Source organism: Cottoperca gobio, chromosome 6 (assembly GCF_900634415.1).
Source record: "Cottoperca gobio chromosome 6, fCotGob3.1, whole genome shotgun sequence".
In the NCBI taxonomy this organism is placed as follows: Eukaryota; Metazoa; Chordata; class Actinopteri; order Perciformes; family Bovichtidae; genus Cottoperca; species Cottoperca gobio.
The window spans coordinates 4,408,945-4,424,696 of NC_041360.1; the positions used below are offsets into that span (position 1 = coordinate 4,408,945).

At 48.3% G+C, this 15,752-nt stretch overlaps 1 protein-coding gene and 1 pseudogene across 4 annotated transcripts in view; one reads left to right on the forward strand and one right to left on the reverse strand.

Annotated features, from left to right (window-relative positions):
• Positions 1-1,691, reverse strand: part of kiaa1549la (KIAA1549-like a) — a 110,667-nt gene extending 108,976 nt beyond the window's left edge. For all 4 annotated transcript variants that reach the window (XM_029434338.1, XM_029434337.1, XM_029434336.1 and 1 more), the window contains exon 1: positions 1,272-1,691. In XM_029434338.1, the coding sequence (XP_029290198.1) occupies positions 1,272-1,512 (241 nt within the window). In that variant the 5' untranslated portion in view covers positions 1,513-1,691. The remainder of the gene's footprint in view (positions 1-1,271) is intronic.
• Positions 1,692-8,394: 6,703 nt separating this feature from the next.
• LOC115009321 (zinc finger protein 2-like) lies at positions 8,395-15,471 on the forward strand (annotated as a pseudogene).
• Positions 15,472-15,752: the final 281 nt, after the last annotated feature.

Here is a 15,752-nt window from a genome sequence, read left to right on the forward strand (position 1 = left end):
AGACATTGAAATTCCATCCACATCCAGAGTGAGTTGGGAAACAAACCTCCAAACCTCTGCAAATCTTTACTTTACACTATCTACAAGGCTAGTTACCAATACAGTTTTGTGGGGAAAAATATTTTGAATATAATTTGGGTGAATTGATAGCCAGTTGAATCTCTGAGCACCTCTGGACCTGGCTTGAGCAATTGGATTCCTACTGAATCTCAGGTGCATTTACATCTCAATTTTGTGGATGTCTGCTTCTTGTTATGGACGTCGTAGCACTTGAAGTGTAAATCAGGTGCATTTATACTTGACTCTCATTGATGTTATTTGTTTTAAAGAACGTGTCAAAAATGTAATCAGCGCAAACTTCACTACATGCAGTCATGGCCTCCTTTGAAGTTTAACCAACTGAAAGGACATGAAAATGACAAACATTGACACCTCGAAGTTGGTTGTGCTTGAGGTTTATGCAGACAGAAAGCTCAATTAAAAAAAGCTTTAAATACATTTCTTTAATAAACCTCTCAGGGAATAAAATACTTAGACTCATACAAAATAATAGCAACATAATGTCAAAAGAGGGATCAAAAAGAGAAATGGCTTTTTGTTGTTAATATTATATTAAAAATATTACAAAACCTTTTTACTGAAGTACAAGAAGGTCCTGTTCTCTTTAAGAGCTGTAGTCAAAGCAATATGACTGAATGTCTTTGCTGCTATTTTTACGTTTTCCTCAGATGGCTGGGAAGACACGGAGATGATAAATTATTTATCCGTGACTGCTATGACACGTCCCCTATGGATTTTGTTCGAGGCTGACGACCTCGGGGCTCAATTCTCCATGAATGAACGAAAAGTTTTCTCCTTAATGCAAAGAAACGGCCGCGCTATCGCGCGGCGCAGCGCTGCGGTCCACCGTGCGCTCCGGCTGCGTGTTTGGGGACGTGACATCGGTCAGGGCCTGTGTGCTACTATACCGCTTATTTAAATACAATACATACGTATATAAAGTGCAGTCAGAACATCAATCCCCTCCGAGATCACCACGGCAGCCCCAGACGCATCAAAATGACAGCCACATTTTACACAACACCACCGAACAGAGTCTGAAGAAACTGACTAATAAAGACCTGCATTAATACTATGATAAATCGAGCCAGCTTGAGACTGGAATGGGAGTCAGAACACACAGTCACAGGACACAACATCCCTTGTATGATGATAATGAATAAAGGACCACTCTTACAGGTTGGATAATAAACACAGCATCAGAGCCTTACCGTCAGCAGCCAAGGAGCTCTGCAGCATCAGCATCAGCACCGCGCCGATGGTCACAAACCACCGGGCCAGCATCCCATCCAGCGCCCGGGTCCTTTTCCCGTTGCTCGGCGAACAGACGGCCACCATCCCCGCATGCAGGATCCATGCCGCCGGAGAGCGGGGGTCTCCTTTATTATTTACCCCTCCAACCGCGGAGCCACTGCTGCCGCTGCTGGAGAGGAGCGCATGTTTTGGAGCCATTGGTCAACCAATTAATCCTGAATGGAAAACATCTAACGGCGCTGCTGTGGTGAAAGGCATCCGATTAACCTTCCCCCGGTGCGGACAAGCAGGGCTCCGCTCTCCATGAGCCTGCTGGAGGCTGTGAGGATCGATAAGGAAACAAAAAGATCTTAATGTTTCCTTTGTGCGTCTCACTGTCTGCTTCTGTGTGTAAAGTCTGATGTCCCTACTGCTACCGCAACGCGCTCTCCATCTCGGCTGGAAGCTGCATCAATACACTGACACAAAAACGGATGAGAGTTTATGCTGCCTTCAAAATAAAAGCGTTCAAATTTCCTGGAAGTGCATTTGGCATGGAGCACTTCACTGCTCAATTCATATTTAGGTATGTTAAGTAGACCAATAGGTAGGCTATACTACCCTAGCCTATTAAACTGTTGTAATGTCTACTGTGGCTCTGGGCAGCTTTTAGTCTTAGAAGACCGTGATGATGTCTTCAGGTTTGGAGACTACATATTTCTTCAAATAAAACTGTGACGCTCGAGCAAAACAAACAAAAAGTAAGACCATCAATCTGCACCAAGGGAAATGTAGGTCCCAGCAATATCCCACTTCATTAGCCTAATTTATTTTCATTCTATGATGATACTCATGAAGTAAGGGTAGGGTGAATGTATGAATTTAACAGGCTATTGGATTAATTGTCAGATTGTTTATATAGGCCCTAATTTTAATGATGATCATGATCAGCACTTGACTGCACATACTGCCAATGTGTAAATCATGTGGCTAAAATCAAGATTAGATGGAAAATGCTAAGCCTATTGTCTAAACCATGTGTTTAATGGGAGGCTGCATCCTAAGGTAAAATGGTAAAACTAGGCTAGAGCACTAACTTTGCACTTAAGAAATGTTTGTAGCCTAACTAAAGCCTCTTTAAAATGCAGTGTAACAGCGTTTTAAAGACCAACACACTTTTTCAAAGCCTTTGAGGACAGCTAGGTCTACATTTAGTACATGTTGTATTTAGCATCCATTTAACAGCTACAGCATCCCTGCATATGTGTTCACTCAGTGTTAATCATTGTCGTCTTGTAAAGGACCTTAATTATTTTGTGGCGAGATAAATCATTAAAAATATTATTTTTTTAATTGAAAGAAAATGACCAACTTCCGGTGTTGTTTCGGCCAGCTTTACGCAGCTTCCAGCAGGTAGAAACAGCCTGCGTGTTTGGCGTAATTACGGTGAAAATGACGGGAACAGACTGGTCATAACGTTCCGACTAATTACCCCACCACCAAAAACGGAGACGAGAGAGACGAGGCAACTCACTTGAGTCTTTCTTTCCTCTTTAATGGACCGTAGGATACGTGAAGCCCGCTGCAACATTAAAGGACCAAACATCAAGGCAGGCAGTGACGACAGAGCCGAGATGAGCAGGAGTCCGGCGGCCTCTGGTGGGAGCTGAGGGCAGTCAGACTGTGTAGGCTACACACAGTAGAATGGCAGCCACTCCGAGGAAATACACTCATCATAACACCTGTTCCCATCGAGTCCTATGTATTAATTTTGCCGCTGAAACATCCACTAGGGCCCTAAATGTGTAAACACTGAGTTAGGTTATATCGTCCAAATGCATTAGCCTAAACATGCACGAGGGAGGCTATGAGAAGTTATCTGAATGGCTTGTTCACATACATTTAACATTACAAAAATGTGGCTGACGTTAGTCAAATGCAAATATTTTTAATTTGATAAAAAGAAAATAAAGAAACATGAATATGCCCAGTCATTAGTAGACCTGGCTTAAACTATCACAACAGGAGCTGTGCACCTCTCAGCAATAACTAGTCTAGAAGTTCTCCACTAAGAGTAAACCACCATTTCATAACATTCAGAACAACAGACTATAAAATAAATAGCTTGTTTTATAGTTTTGCTCGGTAATTCCGGTTGGCAGTCAATGCATTCAAGAGACAGACTGGAAAAAGTAAACAGAGTAATAAATGTGTCTTACCTCACTTCAGTTCAGATTCTTTATCTGTGTAAGAAGTCGTATTAATAATGTGAAAGTCAGCTACAAAAGAGAAGATGTTTTGGCAGGTAAAACGGTGCCTCGTGCGCTAGGACCGTTAGCTGGTGGATTCCCAGAACTTCTTCACCACACCAGGGACGTGCAGTCAGAGGAGGTCATGAAAAGTTAAAAAAACAAATAACAATAAAATTTATATTTATATTTGTCCACTGGTCTGTGCTATTAATGCATTTTCTGTATGATTCCAATAATGTAGATCATTTGTATAGTCACAATCGCTGAATTGGCGTATTCTCTGTTAGATACAGGAGAGATGTGAGCTGCGGCAGCGACGAACTGAGCCTCACCTCAGATTGCGCAATCCCTCGCAAACTAGGTTGAGCGCATGCATTTGGCGCGTGCCTGTTGCTATCTCTCTGTATGTCACCAATATAATGTTTAGACACTTTTATTATGAGTCCTGGCTTTCCATAGTCCAGTTAATGTATGTAATGCATGTGTACTGCATGTGTAGTCTGCTGCACAGAAGAGGGCGCACGTGAGCCCACAGGATCTTGTTGCTGCTGTTCTTCTACCAAAGACGGTAACGCCAACAAGCTACTGCTAGCTAACATCACAGTCACGTGCACTGTAGCACCAACAAGCTACTGCTAGCTAACATCAAAGTCACGTGCACTGTAGCACCAACAAGCTACTGCTAGCTAACATCAGGGTCACGTGCACGGTAGCACCAACAAGCTACTGCTAGCTAACATCAAAGTCACGTGCACTGTAGCACCATCAAGCTACTGCTAGCTAACATCACAGTCACATGCACTGTAGCACCGTTTACTTTAGTTTGTTTCTCCGACTGGCGGCCAAAAATGGAAGATTTTACAAGTAAAGGTACAATTTTATTGAAAATGTGATCTGACTAAGAGAAAACAATCCAATAATTAAATTAAAAACTACATTTTGACCTTAAATAAAATATTATTTAGTTAATAGGCAGTCTGTATTAAAATGAATCAAAGCATCAGACTAAAAACGCTATGGAGGGTGCAGAGCAAATACCTCTCTGAGCTGCTATAAATGTAACCTACTTTTTTGGCCAAATATGTACCTTACCTGTGTGTGTATAAAGAATGCTGATATGAGATATGAAAAATGACCAGTAGTCAATGTTCATGCTGCCAAAAAAATGGTGAATAAACTACTCAGTTAGGGTTCATATATTTGTAAATCTGAGTCAGTGCCTCCCCAGCCATGAACCTCACCGCACGTCACTAGTTTAGTTTGGCTGGCGCTGTTTCTTCTCGTCAGCGGTACGAAAGCTTCATGTACGTCATGTGTTTTTCACTAAATCTGTATCTTGTGCACTTCATACAAACTCTCCTAATCCCCTTACGCGGAAAAACGTTTTTTCTGATATTTCGACTTCTTTATTTTAGTTCTCCAATTATTTTGTCCATCCATCCATCCATCGTCTACCGCTTATCCGGGATCGGGTCGCGGGGGCAGCAGCTCCAGTAAGGAACCCCAATCTTCCCTTCTCCGGGCCACATCCTCCAGCTCCGACTGGGGGATCCTGAGGCGTTCCCAGGCCAGAGAGGAGATATAATCTCTCCACCGAGTCCTGGGTCTTCCCCGGGGTCTCCTCCCAGCTGGACGTGCCTGAAACACCTCCCTAGGGAGGCGCCCAGGTGGCATCCTTACTAGATGCCCGAACCACCTCAACTGGCTCCTTTCAACGTAAAGGAGCAGCGGCTCTACTCCGAGTCTCTCACGGATGGCTGAGCTTCTCACCCTATCTCTAAGGGAGACGCCAGCCACCCGTCTGAGAAAACCCATTTCGGCCGCTTGTACCCGTGATCTCGTTCTTTCGGTCATGACCCAGCCTTCATGACCATAGGTGAGGGTAGGAACGAAGATCGACCGGTAGATTGAGAGCTTTGCCTTCTGGCTCAGCTCTCTTTTCGTCACAACGGTGCGGTAAAGTGACTGTAATACCGCCCCCGCTGCTCCGATTCTCCGGCCAATCTCTCGCTCCATTGTCCCCTCACTCGCAAACAAGACCCCGAGGTACTTGAACTCCTTCACTTGGGGTAATGGCTCATTCCCTACCCGGAGTAGGCAATCCACCGGTTTCCTGCTGAGAGCCATGGCCTCAGATTTGGAGGTGCTGATCCTCATCCCAACCGCTTCACACTCGGCTGCGAACCGATCCAGTGACTATTGAAGGTCACAGACCGATGATGCCATAAGGACCACATCATCTGCAAAGAGCAGCGATGAGATCCTCAGGTCACCGAACTGCAACCCCTCTCCTCCACGACTACGCCTCGATATCCTATCCATGAAAATCACGAACAGGATTGGTGATAAAGCGCAGCCCTGGCGGAGGCCAACATTCACTGGAAACGAGTCCGACTTACTGCCGAGTATCCGGACACAACTCTCGCTTTGGGCGTACAGGGATTGGATGGCCCTCAAAAGTGACCCCCTCACCCCATACTCCCGCAGCACCTCCCACAGTATCACCCGGGGGACCCGGTCATACGCCTTCTCCAGATCCACAAAACACATGTAGACCGGATGGGCGTACTCCCAGGCCCCCTCCAGGATCCTTGCGAGAGTGAAGAGTTGGTCCGTTGTTCCACGACCAGGACAGAATCCGCATTGTTCCTCTTCAATCAGAGGTTCGACTACCGGCCGAACCCTCCTTTCCAGTACCTTGGAGTAGACTTTACCAGGGAGGCTGAGAAGTGTGATACCCCTGTAGTTGGCACACACTCTCTGGTCCCCCTTTTTAAATAGGGGAACCACCACCCCGGTCTGCCAACCCCTAGGCACTGTCCCAGACTTCCACGCAATGTTGACGAGGCGTGTCAACCAAGACAGCCCCTCAACACCCAAAGCCTTCAGCATTTCTGGACGGATCTCATCAACCCCTGCGGCTTTGCCACTGTGGAGTTGTTTGACTACCTCAGTGACTTCCATCAGGGAAATTGATGATGATCCCCCATCAGCTTCCAGCTCTGCCTTAACCATAGAGGGCGTGTTAGTCGGATTCAGGAGTTCCTCAAAGTGCTCCTTCCACCAGCCGATAACCTTCTCAGTTGAAGTCAGCAGGGTCCCACCCTTGCTGTACACAGCTTGGATGGTTCCTCACTTCCCCCTCCTGAGGTGCCGGATGGTTCCGGAGTCCTCCCGGATAACATAACCCGGAAGGACTCCTTCTTCAGTCGGACGGCTTCCCTGACCACCGGGGTCCACCACGGTGTTCGAGGGTTACCGCCCCTTGAGGCACCTAAGACCTTGAGACCACAGCTCATCACTGCAGCTTCAGCAATAGAGGTTTTGAACATCGCCCACTCAGGTTCAATGCCCCCAACCTCCACAGGGATGGCTGAAAAACTCCGCCGGAGGTGTGAGTTAAAGATCCCCAGGACAGGGGCTTCCTCCAGACGTTCCCAGTTCACCCGCACTACCCGTTTGGGTTTACCAGGTCTGTCCAGAGTCTTCCCCCACCCCTTGATCCAACTCACCACCAGATGGTGATCAGTCGACAGCTCCGCCCCTCTCTTCACCCGAGTGTCCAAAACATGCGGCCTCAGGTCAGATGATACGATTACGAAATCGATCATTGACCTTTGGCCTAGGGTGCTCTGGTACCACGTGCACTTATGAGCATCCTTATGTTCGAACATGGTGTTTGTTATGGCCATTCCATGGCTAGCACAGAAGTCCAATAACAAACGACCGTTCGGGTTTAGATCAGGGAGGCCCTTCCTCCCAATCACGCCTCTCCAGGTGTCTCCATCGTTTCCCACGTGTGCGTTGAAGTCTCCCAGCAAGACTACGGAGTCCCCTACTGGAGCCCCCTGCAGGGCTCCATTCAGGGTCTCCAAGAAGGCCGAATACTCAGAACTGCGGTTTGAGGCATAGGCACAAACAACAGTCAGAGTTTTCCCCCCCATAACCCGAAGGCGTAGGGAGGCGACCCTCTCGTCCACCGGGATAAACTCCAACATAGCGGTGCTCAGCCAGGGGCTAGTGAGTATCCCCACCCCGGCCCGACGCGTGGAGGTAAGCCCCACCAGATCCAACTGGTAGCGCTCCACCTCCCGCACTAGCTCCTTCCCCCGTCCCCAGAGCCAGCCTCTGCTGCCCGGGTCTGGTCCGTCGAGGTCCCTGACCATCACTGCCACCCATGTGACAGCGCACCCGACCCCAGCGGTTTTTCCCATGAGTGGTGGGCCCACAGGATGGATGGATGGGAGGCACCACGTAGCTTCTTCAGGCTGTGCCCGACCGGGCTCCGTGGCAATCCCGGCCACCAGGCGCTCGCTGTCGGGCCCTCCCTCTGGGCCTGGCTCCAGACGGGGGCCCCGGGCTTCCTCCGGGCAGGGTCTCTCCTTTCCTTTTCCTTTCTTTCATGAAGTCGTTTTTGAACCATTCTTAGTCTGGCCCCTCACCTGAGACCAATTTGCCTTGGGAGACCCTACCAGGAGCACTAGGCTCCAGACAACACAGCTCTCAGGTTCATAGGGACACACAAACCTCTCCACCACGATAAGGTGATGGTTCCCAGGTTATTTTGTGCAAATTGAAAATGTGCATTAACAGTCAGATGGAAACCCACTTTATTATTTACTCCCTGTCAATCACTTTGTCTATCTTATAAACACTATAGCTGCACACAAATACACTCCCACTCTCCTAATTTCACTCTATAAAACACACCAGCACAGCTTCTTCTGTTCACAATATTTCCTTCTATCTCTATGACAGTCTTCTTCACACACTAGCACAGAGTCTCAAAGCTTTATGCAGGTTCACTCTGCCCGAGCTGTCCACACAGAAGGACTTACACACCTTGAGTATGACTCGTCTGCGGTACACCCTGGTGGTGACAGTGGTCTCCTCGTAGGAGCCGGACTCGTCAGCTCGAACACTCCCCTGACGAAGGCAGCCCAGTAGCATTGTTACAATAATAACCAAGTGTGTATGCGTCTTAAATGTATGACATTTTTGGTATATAGGTTTACATTCCTGGGCTGGTTAAGGCGCTGGTGGCAGAGAGACTGGCTGCTGAGGAGATATTCAGCGCTGCGGAGAAGAAGCTGCTGCACACATCAGGTATGTAAACATTAAACACAGACACGTGTTAACAACGAAGTCAACTATTAACCATATAGTGAATATGTACTGTATTTCTCTTATGACTTTCCTCTCCAGCGGTGCTCTCAAGATGGATTTTCTTTGCTTCTAAAGGCAAACGAACATCTTTTTGCAGTGGGGTTCATGTTGCAGTGTTGGAAGTACTCTGTTTTACCGAAGTAAAAACAAAATAAAAAGTATTTTTACCAAAGTACTTATTGTGCAGAATGACCCATTTCAGAATAATCTGTGTTATGTTACTGAATTATAGTTATTGAGGCATTAATGTTGCAGCTGGTGAAGGTGGAGCTTATTTACTATATATACTGCTGGGTAGCTTGTGAATTATTCCAATGGATCAATAAAGTTTTATCTTTATCTATAATACACCGTCATTTATTTGTTGATTTTATATTTTGATTCTAATCTGATCTGCAAAGTAACTATGATCAAATTGTCAGGACAGACAGACGAGGACCCAGGAGCGCAATTTCGAGATCAAGGTTTTATTGAAAACACACACACACACACACACACACAACAGGGCCGAATGAGGCACGGCAGTAGTACAGTTCAGGGATATTCTAAACTCGTAGTCGTAAGGCGGAAGGCAAGTCGGGTTTACCGGGGCTAGAGATCAGAGTAGTAGTAACAGATCACAGATCAGGAGTCAGAGTTGAAAGCAGACAGGTAGGCAGGCAGGCAGGCAGGCAGGATTTCCGATGTAGGCTTGCAGATGATCTGACAAGTGTGGACTGAAAAACAGGGCTTTCTATACAGGGCATGATGAGTAGTAAATGCAGTGCAGCTGGTAAGTTAACGAGGGTGGAGCAGAGACAGGTGGAGGTAATTGAAAACAATTAGTGGTGTTACCAGGCAGGGAGAGGGCTCATGACAGGACCCCCCCCCCCCAAGGGACGGCTCCAGAAGTCCCCAAGAAACACCACCAAGCCGGGCGGGAGGAGGGGAAGCCGGCGGAGGGTCAGAATTCCTCTGAGCGGTCAGAGTCCATATCCTCAGCGGCACCGTCTCCATCAGAAGACTCGACATCCGAGGGCCCCAGCTCAGAACCAGGTTCAGGACTAGACACCGGAGCAGGGGCAGCAGGGCCTGGAAGTGCATCTACATGGCAAGAAGCCCTGCGCCGACCCCGTCGGAGAGATGGCTGGTCAGGGTGTTGGCGATGGAATTCAGTGATGAGGGCCGGATCCACAATTCTTCCAGCGGGAACCCAAGACCTCTCTTCAGGACCATAACCCTCCCAGTCCACCAGATATTGGATGCCCCTACCCCTTAGTCGAGAGCGGAGAAGTCGCCGGACCGTGTAGACAGGGCCACCGTCGAGGAAGCGCGGAGGAGGAGGCGGTGGTGGTGCTGCTGGGACCAGTGGGCTCTCATGTACAGGTCTGACCTTGGAGACGTGGAAGGTGGGATGTACCTTCATGGTCTTGGGTAGCAGTAGTCGGACTGCCGTAGGGCTGATGACCCTCTGTATGGGAAAGGATCCAATGAAGCGAGGCGCCAGTTTCCGCGACTCCACCCGCAGTGGTACATCTCGAGCCGACAACCAGACCTTCTGTCCGACATGGTAAACTGGTGCTGGGGTCCTCCTCCGGTTAGCTCCGATAGCATAGCTTGCACTGGACTTCAGGAGTGTGGCGCGAGCCTGGGCCCATGTGCGGCGACAGCGGCGGGCATAGGCGAGCGCAGAGGGACAGGTAGCATCTCCCTCCTGACTGGTAAACAGAGGTGGTTGATATCCATAAACACATTGAAAGGGGGAGAGTCCGGTGGCAGAACTGGTGAGGGAGTTGTGGGCATATTCTACCCAGAGAAGATGTTGGGCCCAAGCACGGGGGTTGCGTGAGGTCACACACACCTCAGTGCCTTCTCCAGCTCCTGGTTCATGCGCTCCGTTTGACCATTCGACTGTGGGTGGAATCCCGATGACAGACTGGCGGTGGCCCCAAGAAGGTTGCAGAATTCCTTCCAGAAGGCCGCAGAGAATTGAGGGCCTCGGTCTGACACAATATCCCTGGGCAGACCATGGACTCGAAACACATGTTCCAAGACCACCCGGGCGGTCTCCTTTGCAGTTGGCAGCTTTGGGAGGGGCACGAAGTGGGTCATTTTACTGAAGCGGTCAACGATGGTGAGGACGACAGTGTTTCCTTAAGATAGCGGAAGGCCCGTAACGAAGTCCAGGGAGATATGGGACCAGGGTCGCATGGGCACTGGCAGAGGCTGGAGTAACCCAGCTGGGGGCTGACTGGGGCTCTTGTGCTGGTTGCAAGTGGGGCAAGCTCTAACAAACTCCTGGATATCTTTTCTCATCAACGGCCACCAGAAACGTTGGGAGAGCAGATGGAGGGTGCGTGTGATTCCGGGGTGACAGGCAAGGCGAGAGTCGTGCCCCCACTGAATCACCTGAGACCTCAGATCTGCTGGGACAAAGAGACGGTTAGAGGGGCATGCACTGGGGCCCGGCTGGCTTCTCTGACCTGCTCCTCAATGTCCCAGGTAAAGGCAGCAACAACACAGGGGCTTGGGAGGATGGTTGTCGACTCCTCATTGGATGCCTCATCCTTCTGAAACATCCTGGAGAGTGCGTCGGGCTTGATATTGCGGGAGCCAGGACGGTAGGAGAGCGTGAAGTTAAAACGGGTGAAGAATAATGACCACCGACGCTGGCGGGAGTTCAGCCTCCTGGCTGTCTGGATATACTCCAGGTTTTTATGGTCTGTCCAGACCACAAACGGAACTTTAGACCCCTCCAACCAGTGGCGCCACTCCTCGAGGGCGAGCTTGACGGCCAGTAGCTCGCGGTTGCCGATGTCGTAGTTGCATTCTGCTGGAGTCAGTCTACGGGAGTAAAAGGCACAGGGGTGCATCTTGCCATCCTCTGCTGCTCGTTGGGAAAGCACCGCTCCAACTCCTACATCCGAAGCATCCACCTCCACCACAAACTGCCGTCCAGCGTCAGGCATTTGGAGAATAGGGCCTGAGGTGAAACGAGCTTTGAGGGTCTTGAAGGCTCTGTCAGCGGCTGCTGTCCACTGAAACGGCTGTTTCACGCTGGTCAGCGCAGTGAGTGGTGCTGCCACTGTGCTGTAACCCCGGATGAATCTCCTATAAAAGTTGGCGAACCCCAGGAACTGCTGCAGTTTCTTACGGGTCTCTGGAACCGGCCACGACACCACAGCAGACACCTTTGCAGGATCCATTTGAACGCTGCCTTCGGTCACCACATAACCCAGGAATGAGACAGACTTGGCGTGGAACTCGCACTTCTCTGCCTTCACGAAGAGAGAGTTCTCCAGCAACCGGCGTAGCACCAACTGGACATGGTGAGTGTGTTCTGTCTGAGTTTTTGAAAAGATCAAAATGTCGTCAAGGTAAACGAAAACAAACTTATTGAGCATGTCTCTGAGGATGTCGTTTACCAGCGCCTGGAACACTCCCGGGGCATTGGTGAGACCGAACGGGATGACGAGATATTCGTAGTGTCCTGTTGGAGTGTTGAACGCAGTCTTCCACTCGTCACCCTCTCTCATCCGCACCAGATGGTAGGCATTCCGCAGGTCTAGCTTGGTGAACACTGTGGCCCCTTGCAGCAGTTCAAAGGCAGAGGAGAGTAGGGGTAGAGGATAACGATTCTTCACTGTAATGTCGTTCAAGCCCCGGTAATCGATGCACGGACGGAGAGAGCCATCCTTCTTTCCGACAAAGAAGAATCCCGCTCCCGCGGGGGAAGATGATGGACGGATTATGCCGGTGGCCAGTGAGTCGTTTATGTAGTCCTCCATGGCTTTTCTTTCTGGGGCTGACAGCGAGTAGAGACGGCCCTTCGGGGGTGTGGTGCCAGGCAGAAGGTCGATGGCGCAGTCATATGGTCTGTGTGGTGGCAGAGACGTGGCCTTGGACTTGTTGAACACCTCTCTCAAGTTGTGATAACAGGCAGGAACATTGGATATGTCGGGGGCGGTGCTGGAAGCTCCCCGGTCGATTGGCAAGATGGCTCCCTTTAGGCAGGTCCGATGGCAGCCCCTCCCCCACTCGCGTATTGTGCCTGTTTCCCAGTCCAGTTGGGGGTTATGAAGACGGAGCCACGGAAATCCAAGGATGAGTGGTTGACCGGGTGAGGGTAGGAGATGGAACTGGATGGACTCCTGGTGGTTTCCTGACAGCAGAATTGTCACAGGGGCCGTGATGTGAGTGATGGTACCGAGACAGGTGTCCATCCAGGGCTCGTGCAGGAACGGGTGGAGTGAGTTGTTGACTGATATCTTTTCTTCCTTCCTCCAGACATGCCTCCTGATCAGCAGAGGGCAGCTGTGCACAAGCAGTTGTCGGTGGTTGCTGACCAGATCTTTCGGATCCTGGAGATCATGATAAGAGAATATGAGGCAGAAGTCTCCAGCTCCCACGAGGAGATCCAACAGCAACTGCTGGACATCACGTCAGACAAGACGGAACAGGTACATTTAATGTACATTAAATAATATTAGTTTCTTGCTGGTACCATTTAATTTGTCTCCATTCAATAAATTGTTAAGACACTGCACAACAAATGAAAGTCAAATCTGTGAGAGGAGCTATAGATGCATTGCACTGAGGCCCCTGCGATGCATTGATGTTGCCATTTGTTTGACTATATGAAACTTTGACACACTTGTTACATTTATAGACACAATTGGCTTTGCAACCTTGAGTGTAATCTAGTAAGTTTGTCATACACTTAACTCTCCTTTTTAAAGTGATCTCAAAATCTATTATGAATGTCAAGTGTTCACCCTCTGTAGGCTGGAGAGGTTCTGCTTTTTGTTGCTCATCCTTCCACAGTTTATAGGAAATATTGTTATGGCCTTGGTGTCTGTATTTCTATGCAGTTTACAGTATTTCCATATTTAATTTTCTATTCGATCTTCCCTTCAGACAGACTGACACTATCTGGGTCGAACGGTGAAAAGAATGTTTCCTCTGAGCTTCAGAAATGTGCACAGAGCAGGAGCTCCAGTCCGATCCAGATAACATCCAATCTACCACAGAGTAAAGACGCGTGTACGGATACAGACTGTGAGTTAATCCACAGTAGGCCTTCACATCTTCACATCTTCACCAAACACAGAGAGCAGGAACCTCAACTCTGATGGAAACGGAGATGCTGCCACCGAGCCACCCCAAGGTTCTCTCATCAAACAATTCAGAAGCTGTGAGTGAAGATAATGACGTGAGATAAATGAGAAGCTTCCCAAATCAAACGAAAGAAAAACATTTCAAAAACAAAGTCAGGGCCAGGATTGTTGAATGTGGAAGGTCTTTCCTTTAAAGAGTCGCTGGGAAGAAAATAAAAAAACAGGAAAGGAACAAGAGCCCATCTACGGGATGGAGTTGTTGCAGAGTGTGTGGGAAGGTTTTCTGATACAAACTTTCTTTTCTGAAACACGTACTTACGCACGAGCAGAGCTCTGAGCTGTGTGGAGCCTGTGGGAAACATCTGGACTCTGACGAGAGCCCGAAGGTGCATTTACAAACCCACAAGGAAGAAAACATCTGCAGGGATCACACGGAGGACAAACTGTCAGAAGCAGAGTGCTCTGACGCGGAGAGTCAAGATGGTGACAGTGATGAGGAGTGGAAGGACAGTGAAGGAAGTGATAGTGACGATGGAGACAGCGAGAAAGATGAGTGCAAAGACCAACCTCATTTACAAAAGTCAAGGAAAAAGGAGCCTAAATATAGGGTCTGAAATACCGTTGTAAAGTGTGTAGCAAGTCTTTCTGCTACAGAGCCTCGTTTTTGAAGCACGTGCTAGAAGACGAGGAGGATACAGATGTTTGCGGTGTGAGTGGGAAACGTTTTGAGTCCAAAGAAAGCTTACAATTGGACAAACGACGGTGAAGTTTGTAGGGAAACACTTTGACAGCCACAAACAACTGGAGATGCACATGAGGACCCACACGGGAGAGATGCACCGTCTGCGGCAAGGTGTTTGCTCAAAATGGAAACCTTATGGGACATGAGGGTTCACACAGGGGGGAAGCCGTACATCTGCAGTGTGTGCGGTCAGACCTTCAGCTTTAAAGGATACATGATGGCTCACATGAGGATCCACACGAGGGAGAAACCGTTCCTCTGCAGCATCTGCAGGAAAGGATTCAGACAGAGGGGGACTCTGAAAACACACATGATGATCCACACGGGAGAGTCCACGCACCGGTGCAGCGTGTGTGACAAGAAGTTCTACAACAGCGGAGCGTTGAAGATCCACATGAGGTCGCACACGGGAGAGAAACCGTATCTGTGCAACGTTTGCGGGAAAAGCTTCACTGCAAGCGGCTCGCTGACCAAGCACATGGACGTCCACGAGGGAGAGCGAACGCTCGGCTGCAGCGTCTGCGGGAAAGGATTTGCGAGGAACCTTATGAGACACATTCAGACTCACAAAGATGAATCTTCACAGCTGACGAGTCTTTAATGACTGTTAAAGGAATAGTTCAACATTCTAGGAAATACACTAATCTGCTTTCTTTCCAAGGGAACAAATTATTTGCCGTTTGTTTGTCTTCTTGCTTGCAAAATACCAAACTAAATGTTTTGCTCCAGCTTCCCAATTGGGAGGAGGTTTTATTTTCTGTCTTATGTGAAAGTAAATTAGTCATTTTGGACTGTTGATCAGACAAAGAGACATAACAAAAGACATCTACTTGGGTTTTTGAAGATTTCCATTTCCTGACATTTGTTATTGTTATTGACACGACTGATGGAAAGAGAGCAAATATTTTCCTGAATGCTGAACTGTTCCTGGTGTTTTCACTTGTTACATACACTTGGTGTGTTTTGATGAAAAATAAAAAAGGTTTTTCACAATAATATGTCTTGCTATATTCACACAACTTGAACAAATCTTTGTACATCAGTGTGCCTTTTTATAATGTTTTTCAGAGCACTTGGTTAACTCATAAAGATCAGATTTAATCTTGTGTGAAGATTAATGAAAAATCACAAATTGTTTTAAAGTTCTGGTGTCATTTTTTTAATCCACATTTTCTGGTTAATTGAAACTGGTTCAGGTATTAG